Source organism: Vidua macroura, chromosome 5, assembly GCF_024509145.1.
Source record: "Vidua macroura isolate BioBank_ID:100142 chromosome 5, ASM2450914v1, whole genome shotgun sequence".
NCBI classification, from domain to species: domain Eukaryota; kingdom Metazoa; phylum Chordata; class Aves; order Passeriformes; family Viduidae; genus Vidua; species Vidua macroura.
In genome coordinates, this window is record NC_071575.1 from 28379487 (window position 1) to 28395497 (window position 16011).

The 16011-nt window shown below is 45.8% G+C and overlaps 2 protein-coding genes across 6 annotated transcripts; one reads left to right on the top strand and one right to left on the bottom strand.

Annotated features, from left to right (window-relative positions):
• Nucleotides 1-2371: 2371 nt before the first annotated feature.
• NDUFB2 (NADH:ubiquinone oxidoreductase subunit B2) lies at nt 2372-3501 on the bottom strand. 2 transcript variants are annotated; one of them, XM_053978520.1, is made up of 4 exons: nt 3410-3501; nt 3178-3322; nt 3017-3101; nt 2372-2454 (listed from the first exon to the last, which is right to left on the bottom strand). In XM_053978520.1, exons 1-3 carry the CDS (start codon nt 3481-3483, stop codon nt 3027-3029), a joined length of 294 nt encoding a protein of 97 aa, XP_053834495.1. In that variant the 5' UTR covers nt 3484-3501; the 3' UTR covers nt 2372-2454; nt 3017-3026. The 2 variants fall into 2 exon arrangements, with proteins under 2 accessions (XP_053834495.1, XP_053834496.1); XM_053978521.1 differs by having other exon boundaries at nt 2372-2574.
• A 189-nt stretch (nt 3502-3690) lies between these two features.
• Nucleotides 3691-15844, top strand: LOC128807860 (uncharacterized protein C11orf16 homolog). Of its 4 annotated transcripts, none has more exons than XM_053978514.1 (11): nt 3691-3771; nt 4207-4535; nt 5521-5612; nt 5790-5967; nt 7099-7327; nt 7892-8448; nt 9347-9488; nt 10628-10872; nt 12438-12598; nt 13038-13287; nt 14082-15844. In XM_053978514.1, the coding sequence occupies exons 2-11, from the start codon at nt 4464-4466 to the stop codon at nt 14304-14306; spliced, it is 2151 nt and encodes a 716-aa protein (XP_053834489.1). In that variant the 5' UTR covers nt 3691-3771; nt 4207-4463; the 3' UTR covers nt 14307-15844. The 4 variants fall into 4 exon arrangements, with proteins under 4 accessions (XP_053834489.1, XP_053834491.1, XP_053834492.1 ...); XM_053978516.1 differs by having other exon boundaries at nt 13895-14172; XM_053978517.1 differs by lacking the exon at nt 14082-15844 and adding an exon at nt 13840-13921.
• The last annotated feature ends 167 nt before the right edge of the window (nt 15845-16011 follow it).

The following is a 16011-nucleotide window of genomic DNA, read 5'->3' on the forward strand; positions in this document are numbered from 1 at the left end:
TCTGTGTTGCATATGTGTATTCACCCTTGTTGAAGAGAAAATCCATCTGTGCGTTTGGGAGTTCAGTGGAATATTAGGAGAAGAAATGAAGCCCATCATCTGGGCATGGATGTTGGATCTAGGGGGAAAAATGGACCAAACTTGGGTGTTGGGTTATTTGGGGATGGTGGGGGGTTGTGAGGGCATAATTTAAATTAACTCTGTCTAAAATAAAGTGTAAGTGCAATAAATGTGCTTTTTTTATTCAAAGCTGTGAACCTTTAGGGAAAAAAAAAAAAAAAAAAAAAAAAAAAAAAAAAAAAAAAAGCACATTGTTCTTTCATGAGCCTTGTGTCCTACCTGCCTCCCCTTCCTCCCCTTCTCCACACTTCTCAACTGACAGAAACCTGACAGTGGCCAACTTGCATGTGTTGGCAACCCAAGTTAACATTGCTGTTCTGATCTCAGTGTTGGGATTGAGGAAAGTCCTGCCCCCTACTTCTTTTCTACTCTTGAAATTTTCTTGGGCTCCAGTACTGCCCTGTGCCTCTAGAGCAGGGTCTGCCACTCCCTGAGATGCACGAGCCAGCCCATCTGCTCTGTGACCATCCTGACTCTAAGTGCAGAGCTCCTCCTGGCCCTCCATTCCCCAGGTGGAACCCTCCTCCCCCCCCTCCCTGTGGGTGTAGTGAAGGCCCTCCTGGGCTGGGCAGTGACATTATTCTTGAGCAATTGCAAAATGAATCAGCCTTCAGCTGCCTGATGAGATCCCTTTTCCCTGCCCTAACACACAAATGCAGGCTGGCCACTGTTGCCTTCTGTGACTCTGCTTGTTTTGCAGGAGCAGGTGTCGGTGTGTGTAACCTGTTGTGCATTACTTGCACTGTCTCTCTTTCTTACTTGAGCACAGGCTGCTTTTCCTAGATTAGGAAAGGGGCACAGGTCTCCTGGGCTTCCCAGGAGAGCACCATGCATGGACCAGTGACGGAAGGGGTAGCACTCACTGGTTGGACCCTCTGGGGGAGTAAGAGAGGACTGGCTTGTTTAAAGTTTATAGATATCCAGATCTATATCCTTTAAACTTTATTATTTTTATATATAGTCAAGACAATGGCATTACCTCATAATACAGAGGCTTGTTTATGAGAGGCAAAGTACATAGTAAGGAGAGGAAAGGGAAATTTATATACAGATTTGATTTGTTTGTTTGTTCCTTAGTGCAATGAAATTTATGTCCCACCACTTTAAACTCTGTGCTAACACATTCCTTTCAGCTGTATTTTTTTTTTTTTCTGACCACCAGAGGTTTGCAAGGGGCTTATGACTGCAAAGTAAAAGGTCCAGTCTGGTTACTTAAAAAAAATCCAACCCATTGTGTTAGTAGATTTCCATAGCTGCTTTTTAAAATCTACAATGGAGTAATTGTTTTGAAACTTGTATTTATTTTTTAATTCATAACAAAATGTTTATTTTTGGTTTCCTGTTAGGTAGGTCATGGCAACTCCCCTTTGTTCCTTCTCAAGTTTCCCCTGTAATTGCCAATACAACTTACTTTTCTTGTTTGTTCCTTCTCCCTTTACTTTTGTTGTCCCTTCATTTGTACTTCGGAGTTTTTCTCATGTAAATTTGTACAATGGGAAATATTGTCCAGTTTGGTTAGAGAGCATGGAGACTTAAAACATATTAAAATTTGATAGCTGAATTCAGATTGAAGAAAACTATTTCAGTGTAAAGTTATTTAAAGAACTCTGTATTATATGAAAGGTAAAAAGTTCTATGTACTTGATGTGAATATGAGAATACTGCTATAATAAAGATTGACTGCATGGAAAAGTCTGAAGGAGATTGTTTATTGTGTCATGCATGACTCCTCTCCACAAAGTTGGAGGGGTGCAACTCAGATGGTTAAGGGGAGTGAAAAAGTTACTTTAGGATATAACTCTGGAAGGGGAAGAGAAGGAAAAAAATAAAATCAAGGGACTCCTGCAGTGTAGCCCTCCTCCCTTCATCTTCCTTAAGCTGGATCACTGCCTCCTTGACTGCTGTGCTGAGCCCTAAGGCATTTTTACCTTTACTAGTCTGAACTTTTATATACCCAAGGGGAGTTTTCCTTCATCCTGGGAAAAGCCTGAGTCTGGGTCCTCTTCTAGGTAAATTCTCCTGCTTCTATGGCAATTTCCCCTCACCTCTACATTGGTTATTTGGCAGAGCCTTTATTGCTAAGACTGTTACCTGCCACGCACTCATGGACCTTACTTCTTGGGGCAAGCACATTCTCTATCAAGCAGGCATTACAGAAGCTCATGTGTACTCAAGTACTACAACTTTACAGCTGTCATGGTGATTTTCCAAGAATTCTACTTAAAATAGAAAAAAAAAAAAACAGTTCAGCTTAGACTTTGTTTACAGTTTTATTCACATAAGGACCCAGGAGCCAAAGATTTGGTTCCAGGGGCCTCAATTAGTTCCAGGAACCTGAAAATAACAGAAGAAAAATCTGAGAACCTTTTCGCTCATCATTTTCCTACTACGCAGAGCAGAAGGACGACCTCCTCAATGCTGCCTTCAGCAGTAGTTGAAGCTTTTGGTTTGGAGCTGTAATGTGTGACACAACAGCTTAAAAAAGGCTGGGTAATTAAAGAACTGGGAACAAGCAAAAGCCTAAAATGTCTAAGGGGATATATAGACAGATCTCTCTAGAAACAGAGTATGTCTTCGAAGATAGATAATGCTGGCTCTACAGAACAGCATGAAGAAAATAATTTAGAACCGGTACCCGGTAAGCTACAGCTCCTAACAAAAGTGGGTTGTTACAGTGCAGCCTTATATTGCCAAAAGAGGGCTGCCTGGTCTCAGGCAGCCGAGACACCCGTGTGAAGGCAATGAGCAGTGCGGACACTGCCTCCTGTGCCGCAGGGGTTGGGCACGTTTCCCCGGGGCAGTGCTGGGAGCAGGGTCCCAGCAGCGGTACCAGCCGGGCACGGTGCCCGGGGCTGCACCGCAGCCGCGCTCAGCGAGGAGAGGAGGGGAGCCGTACCGGTGTGCTGCTATTCCTCATTGTCCGGAGGGATGCCGAGCTCCTCGTCCGTCCAAGTCGAAGCGTCGGGATAGGGGAAGTGTCCCTGGGAGAGAGGCCCGTCAGAGCGCGGCCGGGGCCCAGCCCGCGCTCCCCGCCCCCGGCCGCCGCGCCGGCCTCACCAGCACCATGTCCGAGTTGTGCCAGAAGTGCCAGAGGATCCAGAACCACATGAAGCCGCTGAGCATCTCGCTTCGGATCACCTGCGCCCGCGTCAGCTCCGGGAACTGCCGGTACCGCGGCGGGATGTGCACCCCGCCGCCCGCACTGCAACACAGCACGGCCCCGCCTCACTCCGGGCCCCGCCGGCCCCGGCCCGCCCGCCAGCCCCGCTGCCCGGCCCGCCCCGCTCACCGCCGCCGCCCGGGCACGGCGGCCCCGGCCCGCAGCAGCCGCCCCGCCGCTCGGCCCAGCGCCGCCACCACCATGGCCGTGCCCAATGTCACCCGCACCGCCCAGCAACAGCCCCGGCGATTGGCGCGACCGCCGCCTTCCGGGGCGGAGACAGCCCGCGGCACCGGGGTATCCCGGGAAACGGAGAGAGCCCGGGGCTCGGAGAGATCCTGGGAAGGGTGGTGGTGGCCCGGGGCACGGGGACAGCTCGGGGCACCGAAGTGTCCCGGGGCGCGAGGACAACACGCACTGCCCCCGCACATCTGCCCCTCACTCCCCACAGCACTTGGGAGCGCCGGGGCGGCACCAAGGGCGGCTTCTCCGTGAGTTCTCCCGGAAGTTGGCGTCTCCCACGGGGGCCGCGGAGCGGAGCGAGCTCCCCAGCCAAGCCGCTCCTTTTCGGAGAGGCGGGGGAGAAGACGGCTCCAGCTGCCAGGAAGGGCAGCTGTTTAAGGAAGGGGCGAAAGGAGCAGCGCGTCCCTCTGTCCAAGCCCGGGCAGCCCGGCCCAAGCCGTCCGGTTGCGGAGCAGCGGGGCACGGGCGGTGTCCCGGCGGCGCCTCCCGCCGTGGCTGGGCCGGGATGCGGGACTCGCCCTGGGGTGTCGCGGAGGAAGCAGCTGGTGCGGAGCCTCTTCCCGCTCTCTGGGCCGGCAGCCGGAGCGGGAACGCAGGGGCGATGCCTCGGCAAAGGAATACCCAATATAGAATTCCCACCTGAGAGAGTTGTGTTCTTCTCTCCCGTTTTCCCTCTCCCACAGGTGTTACAGCGGCGCGGCTGACTGCTTATTGCTCGCTCAGCAGTGTTCCTGGAGCTGCAGCCTGGTTTCAGTCCCGACGCTTTGAGGAGGATGGAAAGCCCGTGCTGCCGGTGGGGTGGATCTGTTCACCGGTATATGCCAGAGCAGGGTCAGAGGAATTCTGCCAGCTTCTTGTGGAGAACCAGTTGCATCCAGTAATGCATATGGTGTGCCTTCTGGGACATTGAGGTGATCACGAAAGAAGCAAGCAAAAAATAATGGAGAAAGTACCTAGACTTTCAGGGAGGTCCTTTCAAGGAATCCAACACTCCTCTACTCCTCCTGACAAGGTATGATGCGAATGTAAGCTTAATCCACGCTTGTAGTTCCTCCTGAATCTATATTGGATAACACTCAACAAAGAACTGGAGAAGATTTCTGCGACCCTCCTGAAGGTATTTTAAATAAGTAATATTTTCTCAATTTGTTAACACCCCAGACACCTGACATCCTCAGCTGAAGCAGCAGTGGATAGCCTCGTCATTAAGGAATTTTAATTTCCCTGCTCATCTGAGCCATTTTCAGCAGCAGTTTACAGGGAATAGCAGCAAACTTTTCAAGCAGTTTTTACTTACCATGTGCAATGTGTTGCAACCTTGCAGTGTGCTCCATGCCGAATTTATGTTTTTCCATAAAAGCTGAATGCTTTGGTACAAAGTCCATAGTTTTGTTGTGAGTTCTGTATTCCAACTGCCTTGTATTTTGTCTTTCTGCCTTCTTGCAGTCCCTGGCATTCTGTTCCCTGTGTCCTTGCTCTCAAGCATCCCACGTTTCCCATCTTGCTCAAGCTGGATGTTTCCACTGCTGGCTTTGACCTGCAGAGGCAACTTTGTCCCCCTAGACTGAACCCCCACTTTCTTCACTCTTCCTTGACTTCAGGTCCTTTCATTGACCTTTCAGTTTTGCATGCCAGGGGAGCTTGGAAGCTGTGTAAGCAGCAGTAGTGCACATATGGACACTGGCTGCTGACCCCTGCTATGCTCCTAGCAGCTGAATAGAAACCAGGTGCAACAGGGTGGGGGGGTTAGCATGTAGTTCTTAGGGGTTTTTTTTTAATATTCTTTCCTTCCAAACTTTATTTCTCAAAATCAAAACCATTTGTGATGAATTTACAGATAAGCAGCATAGTGCTACAAGATATGCTGGAAGAATTATGAAGAGAAGTAATAAACTGAAAGTAAATTTCAACTTTGTAGACAATATTCCTGTTTAAGGATTTAAGTGTTGAAAAATCATGCTCATTTTCTGCTTCCATCTCCTCCTTCCCCCCTCCAGGTAAGCTCCACATCCATCTCACATGTCCAGTGCTGCTACACAGCTAATAAAGATTCCTGTAGCTCTCTGCTGCCAAGATGTCCAATAACACAGTAAGCTCATAATCTGTAGGTGGGTCACTGGAAAAGCAGAGAAGAAAAAGCTGGGAAACAAAGACAGTTATTGCAGGGTGGGGTTATTTTTCCATGTTGATTTAGTTTGTTTTTAGTAAGTTGCAGAGTATCTGGTGCTGAGCTTTTCAGTACTTCTTGTATTTTTGTTTTCCACAGCTGTCGTGTTTGTGCCTGGAACCCAGGTCCCTTTTGCATGCCCCTGATACCCTCAAGCAAAAGGAATTTCATTGGTTCATCCCTGGAGGTTTCCCGTGTCTTGAGGGGGGCTCGTGTGTTGGCAAGGAGAGAAACTGATGGCTATTACTACCTGGGCCACATTGTCCAGGAGGTGAAGGTAACAATTTATTGGCAACTTGGCTGTAAGAGCATGTATGGTTTTTTCTCTGTTCTTCCCATACTCACCAGTCCCAAGCCCTCACTGTGGGATGGCCCTCCAGTATTACAGTGCACTTCCTAGCCACTGTTGCCTCCCCACACCCTGTTTTCATCTGTTACCTGGTGCTGTCTGGCTGTTTGCTGTGAGGGGCCCTGCAAGTAAGAACAGCCTGGAGACCAATCTGTTTGTGTAGTTATAATGAGTTTTTATTCAGAGACAGACAAAACAGGTCCCTTATCCCTGTTGTCTACTTTTGCCCAGCCTAGCAGCAGAGTTAGTTAGCTAAACACAGCCAGTAATCCAAAATGTTTGTCTCCAGTGTCCACTTCCTCTTTACCAAACTGAGAGCTTTCCTCATTCTTTTCCATCTGTGTTTTGGGGAATTGCGAGATGATTTGGGATGCCAGACAGAAAATCCCCCCTGCAGGTTTTCTTTTAAAATCTAGTTAATTTTGCAGGTTAATTTAATAAATGTTGGTGCTAGTATAGGTGAGGATATCTGTTAGCTTCAGTGTGGGGTAGAACAGATGGGGACACAAGTGACATCAGCTGGAGTAGAAGCTGACAGTATTATTTCTGTAAGTGCACTCAAGGACCTGCAGAGAAGGCTGAGATTCTGGCAGTAGATCTTGCCCTCACTCACTGCTGAAGGTTTCAATTAAAGTATTTAAATTTATGCCAATTGTGACTTTACACTGCTTTGTTACCCTTGTGATTGCTGAAGGACTGTTTGTTATCCTTCTGATTGTGGTGAACTGCATCATACACGGTTTCTTTTGGCCGCTCTTTTTCTGGTGGGAGATTTTCCTGGTAGAGTTCTGCTTTAGCCTGCTAATTGTGTTATTACTAAAAACTACCTCCAAAGTGAAAGGACAAAAAAAATCTGTCAGCCCCTTAAGCCCCAGCTTTTTATTCACTTTTGAAGTTGTGTGGACACAGTACAGTGAAACCCTGGTAGAAGAGGAAAGCTGCATTCCCAGATCACATTCCACTTCCTGGGATTTCTGCCACTTCTCTCTTAGCACTTAAGCTTTGATGTTAACTGGACCTTGCAAATTGCCTTGCAAACCACATGTTTTACTCTTGCAGGGCTCCAGGGAAAGCTTTTTAGTTGAGTTTGACCAAAGTTGTGCTCTGAAGGGCAGGGTCCAGCGTGACTGGCAGGAAACGCCTCTCTATGACATTCTGCACTACGAAGACGCCCGGCGACAGCCTCTTGCTCCAGGGGACAGAGTCTTGGCACCATGGGAGGCTCCAGCCAAACGTTTTGGCCCTGGCACTGTGCTAAGGGTTGTGGAGAACACAGAAGCACCTTTAGGTACTGAGTGTTTTAGTTTTCTTATCAGCACTGGACTTGCCATAGGTGCTGGTCACTGCAGGGAAGAGAATAGGCTCCAGCACGGAGAATTCACCTCCTGCTCCTTGGGTTCTCTTCATTGTGTTTTTATTGTTGGCACTAAGCCACTTTTTCAGGGTCAGAATTAATGCAGCTCACAGAATTTGCCTTTGCTTTGTTCTGTGGGTGAAAACTTCCTAAAAAGTTAGGGGTTGGGGATAGCATCCTCCCAACACAAGTCAAAAAACATTCCTGATCCTCCTGAAGGTCACCTCATTATCTGTTAGTCTGCTTTCCAGCTATTTCAGGGTAAAAATCCCACCTGCTGTGGCAAGTGAGATTTTTTTATATCTCCTGTCTCCTCACAGGAAATTCAGGAGAAAGTCAAATTTTAAACCTGTGAAGAATAAAATCATGGAAGTTGTTACAGAATTGTCTGAAACACAAGTCATTACTTTTACCTCCTGCTCTCTATGAGATAATTCACACAGATTGACATGCTGCTAATACATTACTTGCCCCTTTTTTTTTCCCCATTATGCACAGCACACAATGAAAGGGGAGTGCTTGTGAATTTCTGGAATGGGCAGACTAAGGAGGTGTCTTCTGCCCAAGCTCTGTGGATTCCCCTGTCCCTAAGCGAACGCATCATCCTGGAGCTGCATATGCCTTTAGCAGCCAGGCAGATGGTGGTAGATTCAAGCTTGGATTACCCATACCTTGTGGCACCAGGTTATAGAGCCTCAGGGCACTACGGAGAGGGTCACCTGGGCCTGGATTGCTGCCCAGAGGCTCTGTATTCCACTCATCCCTATGCAGAGTGCTGCTGGGGGTGTACTTCACTTCTCCAGTGCTGCCTTGGAGCCTGGGAACCCACATGGCCTGCAGAGTGCAAAGTGCAGCAGGAAAACGCCTTCATCCCGGGAGCAAGCCTCGCTGAAGAAAAGCTCAGCAAGAAAATAGAACAGCAACTGTCTGAATTGAGGATTGCATCTTCAGAAAGGGTTTCCAGAGAGGAAGAGAAGAGATTGGAGACAGACAGCGTTCCAGAAGATGTTAGGTCTTGTTTGGAAGAGGACCGTGAGGTTATAGAAACTGAGAAGGTAAAAAGTGCTTCACCCTGGCTCGTCTGTTAATTTATGGTCTGCTATTTGCACAAATATCTGCTTTGTTACTGCAAGTTAACTACCCTTGGTACCAAGCTAGAGGTTTAAGGCCTGCTCCTTATGCCTTCTTTCTAAAGAATGGGGAGACTTTGCACTGCCTTCCTTTGACTGGGATAAGAGCTATAATCTGTCATTATCCCTGGCTGGAGCAGGCTTCTAGAACCTCTTCCATGGATGCAGAACATGGGAAGTGTTGCATAGCCCAGTCCCTCTGCATTCTGCTTCTGTGTGAAGGAGGTAAAGGCAAAAAAAGGAAAAAGTGTCAGAAGACTTGACACTGGATAAGAATTACAGTAGGGATTGTTCCATACCAAGGCAGTCTCTTACATGATTCTTTTAACATCTCCACCCTGTTAGAGGTGTCCCCTCTTCCAGCCAAAGACCACAAGAGATTTATGTAGTCCTCAGCAGTTGATTTGGTGCTTGTGAGCAGGGCAATGGGTGAGGATCAGTAAGGAGGAGGTTAATGTGCACCAGCTACTGCCACACTTATCTGCATTGCTCTGCAAGGGTTGGAATCCAAATTCTGGCACATGCCAGAAGCAGGGCTGTCTTTCAGCCAGAGCTCCTCTGGCCTGATCTCTTTTGTACCAGTTTGGACCCTTTCAGGCAAAAGTACTTCAGGTCATTTGGAGACATAGGGAAACTCAGGAAGTGATCAGAAATTACCTATGAGTTGTTTCTTTAGTAAAGAAGTCCCCCAGAATTTGGTTTTTTTTTTCGTTCTCTCTTAAACTTCAGTTACACCTTAAGATCTTATGCTGTAAACTCATTAAATAAACCTATTCTTTTCTTATCAGGTCTGGATTATGATTGCATTTCTTGTTATTTCTAGAGCCCTCAGAGGGAGATGGCTCATGCTGTGGTTGATACTGCTGTCAACACAGACAGCTGGTTAATGGAGACAAATCAAAAGGAAGAAGCAGAGAGCAGACAGCAGGATGCTGAAACTGAAGCTAATTTTGAACATGAGCATGGTATTGGAACTGTAACTCTTTTACCCAAACATAAGACTTAGCACATAGTATCAGTGCAGGATGGCATCATGTATAAGATCTGTCACCATAATTCTTGGTGCTTCACAAGAAAATACCATAATGCCACTTTTATATATAGGTATTAATGGTGCTATGGCTTGAGAAGTTATTCATCTTCTCTCAAAGTGAAAGAATTTTCAGATGGAACTTAAGATTTTTTGACTTTTACAGCTCAGCCACTGCAGTAGCAGCTTTTGGGGGTTTTTAACCTATATTGTAGAGCTCAGTATAAATAAAAATTTCCTTACTTTAAAAATTAATATTTAACATTAACTGTGACTGTGTATAGCAACAAGATTTCACCAGGACTTTTCTGCAAAACAATCCTCTTATCTGTGCTGAAAATTATTGCTTTATAATGTCACTGAGTAGAATTTTGTTCCCTGAACAGCCAAAAAGGCTGGTTCATGATTTTGATCAATTTGTTGCTGTTCTCAGCTTTGTGACAATTTCAGACATCTAAGAGAGGATTCTGAAAGCCTAAAGCTTTCTCTGTTATTGCTTTGTGACACTGCTGGAAGAGGGAGAATGAAAAGTCAAACAGAAGTGCACATTCCTTCTAGCTGGTGTTCCAGCATCATTCCATGCAACAGCTGCCACTCAGGTCGGCCCTGTCCTTAGCAGAAAGGTGTGAGCAAACTCTGCTCCTGTTCTCAGTTACCCAAAAACTGTGTTAGCAGCGTTGTGCCCATGCTAATGTCTCCTGTCTCTCAGCAGGATGTGGAGCTCAGGCATTGCCTTATCGAAAGATTTATCATTTTTACTCATCTCAAAGCAGTTCATGCAAATCTGTGAGATACTATGTAAACAATCCTTTAGCCTGAGTAGTTGTAAGAAGTGCCAGGCAAAATGCAGTTTCCCAGGCAAAACTCTTGCCTAAATGCAATGGCAACCTTGTTTCTGAAAAGCTGGAACATCTTTTGAGGAGACTAAAAACTGTCCCACTTCCTCATAGGAAAATGTTATAAAATCCTCTCTTGAATATATTTCATATGAGCAGACCTTTTGTTCTTTTAATTTGCTTTCTTTTTATAAGCTTCCTATATTCTCATATGTCCTTGCCCTAATTTATTTGAAAGGCCTTTTTGAGTCCAGAGTGGCAGAAGCTTCAGTCCAGCATTCCCAGAGGAGCCCTTCCCTGGGAAGCAGTGCTTTGGTTCCTTTCAGGTGCCAGAGCTTCTTTGCCCAAGTGAATCAATCACTGGAGAAAGACAGCCTGACCATCAGATCAGCCTTTCGTGTGCAGAGACCACACAGTACCACCCACCTGCTGGCTGGGAGAGCCACACATCTCCCAAACCTTCTAAAAGACAAAAGCATCACAGTGAGTATTTAGGTTTAGTTCTTAGGATGATGAGATTTGTTTGTCATGTGAGAATGTTCTCTTCTGAGATCTTTCACAAAGGTTTTTGCTGCAACAGGAATAATGCCTGTGTAGAATAATGGTTATGCATAAATAGAGACTTAAGGGCTCCACTTGGGAGCCCACATTGTGCAGGACAGGGCACTTGTGGTATTTTTGCTCAGCACTTTTGACAGAATGTTTTTGTATGTTAGATCTAATCTCTTCTAAATAAGCTTCTCAGCCAGCTCTACTAGATAGCAAAAAAAAAAAAAAAAAAAAAAAATTCCTCTTCTACAGACACTGAAAGCAAAAAAGAGAAAGTTTAGGCAGTCATCTGAGGGCCACAGCAAAGAGTGCATGTTAGGGCATGGTTGGAACTAGAAGTCTCCTGATCCTTAGGCTGGTACTTTACCTGCTGGAAAACATCATTTGTTCACCTCCCACCTATAAAACACCTTTGATTCTTCCTTTGATCTCTCCCTGTGTGTGTGTCATTAAACACACGCACAAGGTACATTTTTTTGCTAAGAATAGCAATACACTGGAGAACAAAGCTGTTTACAGCCCCTGGGAAGCCATACAGATCAATGTGTTAAGAGAAACCAGTCCAAATGCTGTGTAAGACTGGCAGGAACATTATTTGAAAGTCCTGTAGTGTTTTCCAGCTTGTGGTATTCAAGTTGTGCCCAGGAAAGCACTGGAAGGAGACATTCTGTTTGCAGAGGAGCAGCTGATAGCAGGAACATGCTAACTGCATTTTGGAATAGGAGGAAGAAGGATGCATTTGACAGAGGAAAATATTTTGGGGGAACTCTGTTCCAGCCCCAAACAGCTCTAGCAATGTAAAATGGAATACATGTCTAAAGGTTTGGTGGTGTTTCCTTGCGCTTCCCTCATAAAGGGCACTGTAAGGAGTACAAAAACAAATAAATATTTCACTATGGCTGTGAAAAGACGCCTTGTAGGTGCTCCTTCATCTCTGTACATGGCACAGTGCATTTAGAAACACAAATCGGCAGCACTATAGCATTGAAATGAAGCTCCTGCTGAAGAAAACACAAAGACTGCTTGAGCATGGGTAGAAATCCCAAACAACAAAAGGTGAAGAGTTGCAACACCTGCAGAGAACTTGGGAATGTTCTGGGTTTGGCCAGATGGGGGCAGGTATTTATCTTGCTAATAGAATCTAGTAAGGAACATATGTTTTATGGTCAGAACCTGGATTTTCTATCCAAACCAGAAGTTGACCCAAAAACTGGGGAGTTTTAAGGATTGGCTTCAGAACTGAACAGCCTACTGATCTATGGAGAACTCTTAAGACTGGATTTTCAGGCACCTCTTTGTTGATTAAGCCTAATGTTTTCTACAGGTTTTAGCATCATCCTGAGTGTTTTCATGGATGGGAATCAACACTACAGTATTTGTGAGCCTTTGTAGCTTCTAAGCCCCAGGAGAGACATTCAAGCTGGGCTGTTCTGGTTTTGTGTGTTTACAGTATGCATAAAGAATGGACTAAAGGTGCAGTTTTCTTTTTTTTCTTGTAGAAATCAATCCTTAGTGGTGCATCTCAGAAGTGGAAAGAGCTGGACTTCAGCAGAGCCAAGGTTGAGCACAAAAGGTGGCAAGAGGAACAGAGGCAGCTGAAGAGGGAGCAACAGCAAGAGGCAGATGGCACCCGGCACCAGCTACGCAGGGACAGCCAGAGGTGATGCTGGGAACTGACTGCTTTTTGTGCTAAATGTTGGAAGGTTGGTAACATCTGCTCCCTGCTGCTCTCCTTCAGTCCCTGCACATCCCACGTTGTGCTTTTTGCTGGGCTCTGCAGAGGGGTCACAGTGGTTCCCTACTAGGAATAAAATCAGTGCTTGAGGTGTGAGGGAGTGGGTACACAGCATTATCTCCAAGGGCAGATTGCCTTCAGTCCTGTCCTCAGACCAAAACTGCTGACATCAGGCACCAGCCCATTTGGGGCTTTTGCTACCTCTGTTCTGGACACAGGTTTAATCCTCATAACCTAACAAAGAGGTTGTCCTGGAATATTAACTGAACACAGATTGCCAAAATATCTGCTTTGTGTCTTATGCACTGTCTTTTTTATTGCTCTTTCTTTATGAGAAATTTGAGAAATTTTGTTTTGGAAACAGGCAGCGATTGCGTCAGAGAACATTGCAAGGGCTGGAGAAACAGCTGGAGCACAAAGAGAGAGCTTTGCAACACATGGCACTGCTCCAGGCTGCTGGGGCTGAGAGGAGTAGGAAGGAATCCTTCTTTCGAGAAGAGGAGGAGAGGAAGGCAAGGCAGAGGCTTCAATTCTTACAGACACAGCGTTTGCAGAGAGAGGAGCTGCAGGCAGAAAGCAACAAAAGGAGCTGTGAACAAGAGAAAGAAAGGCTGGTAAGGGCAATTCCAGAAGTTATTTTCCTCTTCTGCCATGTTTGCAGCAGTGTCAGTATCTGGAGTATTTGTATATTTCACCTGTTTTACATCCAATATGACATCCAATATTTAGAGATAAAAAGGGTAACATTTTTTTGGCATGTGTATAAAGATGAAAGGTGGAAGGTAAAATTCCCTAACTCTGCCACAAAAGAAGTCTTTCTGCATGCAAGGAATTAATTTCCATAGATTATATCAATTTCTTACTTCTACTAGTGAGAATCATAGTACTGTAGGATGATTTGGATTGTGTTCATCTAGTCTCGAGCTCCCTGCCATGAGCAGGGACACCTTCCACTAGACCAAACTGCTCAGAACCCCCTGTCCAACCTGCCAGGGATGGGGCATCCACAGCTTCTCTGGGCAACCTGTGCCAGTACCTCTCCATGCCCACAGGAAAGAATTTATTCCTAGTATCTAATCTAAACCTACTCTTTATCAGTTTAAAGCCATTCCCCCTTGTCCCATCACTTCACACCCCTGTAAAAAGTCCCTCTCCATCTCTTGTAGCCCTTCAGGCATTGGAAGGTGCTCTAAGGTCTCCCCAGAACCTTCTCTTCTCCAGACTGAACAACCCCAGCTGTCAGCCTGGCTCCATTGCAGAGGTCCTCCAGCCCTCTGAGCATCTTTGTGATCCTCCTCTTCAAGATCCATGTCCTTTTGCTGGGGGCCCCAGAGCTGGACAGAGATGAAAAGCGAGGATGAAATTTGGCATGAAGGTTGACTGTACAGTTTTAAATGTCTCTATGTAGGAGTTGCTGAGGAGCAGAATGCAGTCACGGCAGGAAGTGCTGGAACAAGAATCCCGGGAGCAGGACAAACAGCAAAACCAGCACCAGGCTGCCAAAGTGAGAGTGTTCCAGAGGAGAGAGAGTTCTCATCTGAAGATGGAAAAAGAAGGCCAGAAACTCTGTGCCCTCCAGCAGTACCTCAGGGAACAGAACCTCCTGCTGCTCCGGGCATCCCTGCTCACATAAGAAAGCTGTACCGTGGGTGAGCAGGGCCTGGAGCAGTTCACAGACCTGCTCTGTCCAGTCAGCTGTGAGTCAGTGTGCCAGAGCAGAGTCGTGACAGGTGGCATCAGGATTCCTGGAGAGGTCTCTAATCTCCCTTTCACTGCAGCCAGGGTGCACTTCCACTGCTCTGTCCTTCACCCTGCCTCTCTTCCTGGGGTCATGGCTTCCCCCTCCCCTGAGAGGGAGCAGCAGGGCACATCTAGAGGCACTTTTCTGCATCAGAAAGGAGGGGTTTTCTAATGCATTGCTCTATGGTGAGTGGAGGTGCCAAAGGAGAAGAGGAGGAGGTTAAGCTTGTCACATCCTGAAGTGCTCCCTCTTCCTCACATCACCTAAGGTACAAAATTCCCTGTGGCTGTGCCACAGGAAATGCACTTACCAGCTCTGGGTAACCAGAAATTTCAGACAAAGGGATTTAGGGAAGGAGAATGGACATGGCATAATTTATTTGCTGAAACAGCCAGAGCTATATGGAAATATCTTTATTTTACACACAGTTATGCTAAAATGAATACAATATATGTGATACCTTGTTTCAAGTAATGCCTAGAACCAAACTAGATACAAAATTTAAATTTGGCCTGACATTCTGTGGGCACTTGGAAAATTTCTGGCACATTCTAAAAATGTATGCCTCTTACTAGAATACAGCACCAGTAATAATGGCAGTTTCTTTAAAAAAAAAAGAAAAAAATAAAAATAAAGAAAACTTGTAAAAGGGAGCTCCTTTGAAATCCTGCCAAATCTGAATGGCCAGATTTCCTAGCAGTAAGTGTCAGACTGCATTCCTCCAGAGATAATGGAGAGACTATGCCTTCAGCTTTTCACTAAAAAGACAAAGTTAAGTCTCTCATCCAGATGTTTACAAACTGCTCTGAGACCTTAATACCTAAAATGGGTATTTTTAAACTTTAGTATCCATACTAAATGTGCATGAGCCATCCTGAGATTTTTGCTTAAAGAAAAAAAAGGGAAAAGGAAAGATGAACTTAAATAGAAGGTGAAGACTTTAACAAACAAAATGTCAGAGTTAAGGTCTGAAAAAAATGTAACTTGCTTCAGATTATGGAAGCTACATGTGAGGCACAGTTTTGCATTTTAGACATGAAATCCCATAATTTCGAACAGTTTCCACTCTGCTGAGTGTCTGGAAAAGTTGGCTGGAATTTGCTCAGCAAGAACATGGATGGTTGTGCCCCAGACCTGGCACACACCTACTGAGGGAACGTGGGTGCTGGTAGCACATGGAGATTTTCTTCAGGGTAATGTCGGGGGGGTTGCTTGCTTCTCTTCTTGTTTGAGTTCTCTTTTACATAAAATCTTGTGCTGGTTAGGACGATACCTTGCCTGCTTATGACTCTAACTAGACTTAAAGAAACAAGCCTAAAACTTACAAGGTGTTAAATTCTACTCCTGCTTTTATCCTTATGCACTTGGAAATGGAATATGCAGTGATTAAAGGAAAGTACATGAAATATATTGAGCTGAATCTAAACTTATTTTTCAGACTTCATTTATATGCTATTAATCATTACTTTATAATCACCATAAAACAGCAGATTGTCTGCTTATGCACTTTCTCTTCATTGCTTAACCACCTGAGAACAGACCACTGCAGAGACCCTGCTCTACTGATGTTTCACACCGGGTAGGTCTGGGAATATAT

What these genes read in the sequence shown, in the direction of transcription:
- NDUFB2 (XM_053978520.1), bottom strand. Translation starts at nt 3,483, where the DNA reads ATGGTGGTGGCGGCGCTGGGCCGAGCGGCGGGGCGGCTGCTGCGGGCC. An exon ending in GCCGTGCCCGGGCGGCGGCG is followed by an intron (nt 3,323 to 3,409) that starts GTGAGCGGGGCG and finishes GCTGTGTTGCAG; the next exon opens with TGCGGGCGGCGGGGTGCACA. An exon ending in ACAACTCGGACATGGTGCTG is followed by an intron (nt 3,102 to 3,177) that starts GTGAGGCCGGCG and finishes CCTCTCTCCCAG; the next exon opens with GGACACTTCCCCTATCCCGA.
- LOC128807860 (XM_053978514.1), top strand. Translation starts at nt 4,464, where the DNA reads ATGGAGAAAGTACCTAGACTTTCAGGGAGGTCCTTTCAAGGAATCCAA. An exon ending in CCTCTACTCCTCCTGACAAG is followed by an intron (nt 4,536 to 5,520) that starts GTATGATGCGAA and finishes TCCCCCCTCCAG; the next exon opens with GTAAGCTCCACATCCATCTC. An exon ending in CCAAGATGTCCAATAACACA is followed by an intron (nt 5,613 to 5,789) that starts GTAAGCTCATAA and finishes TGTTTTCCACAG; the next exon opens with CTGTCGTGTTTGTGCCTGGA.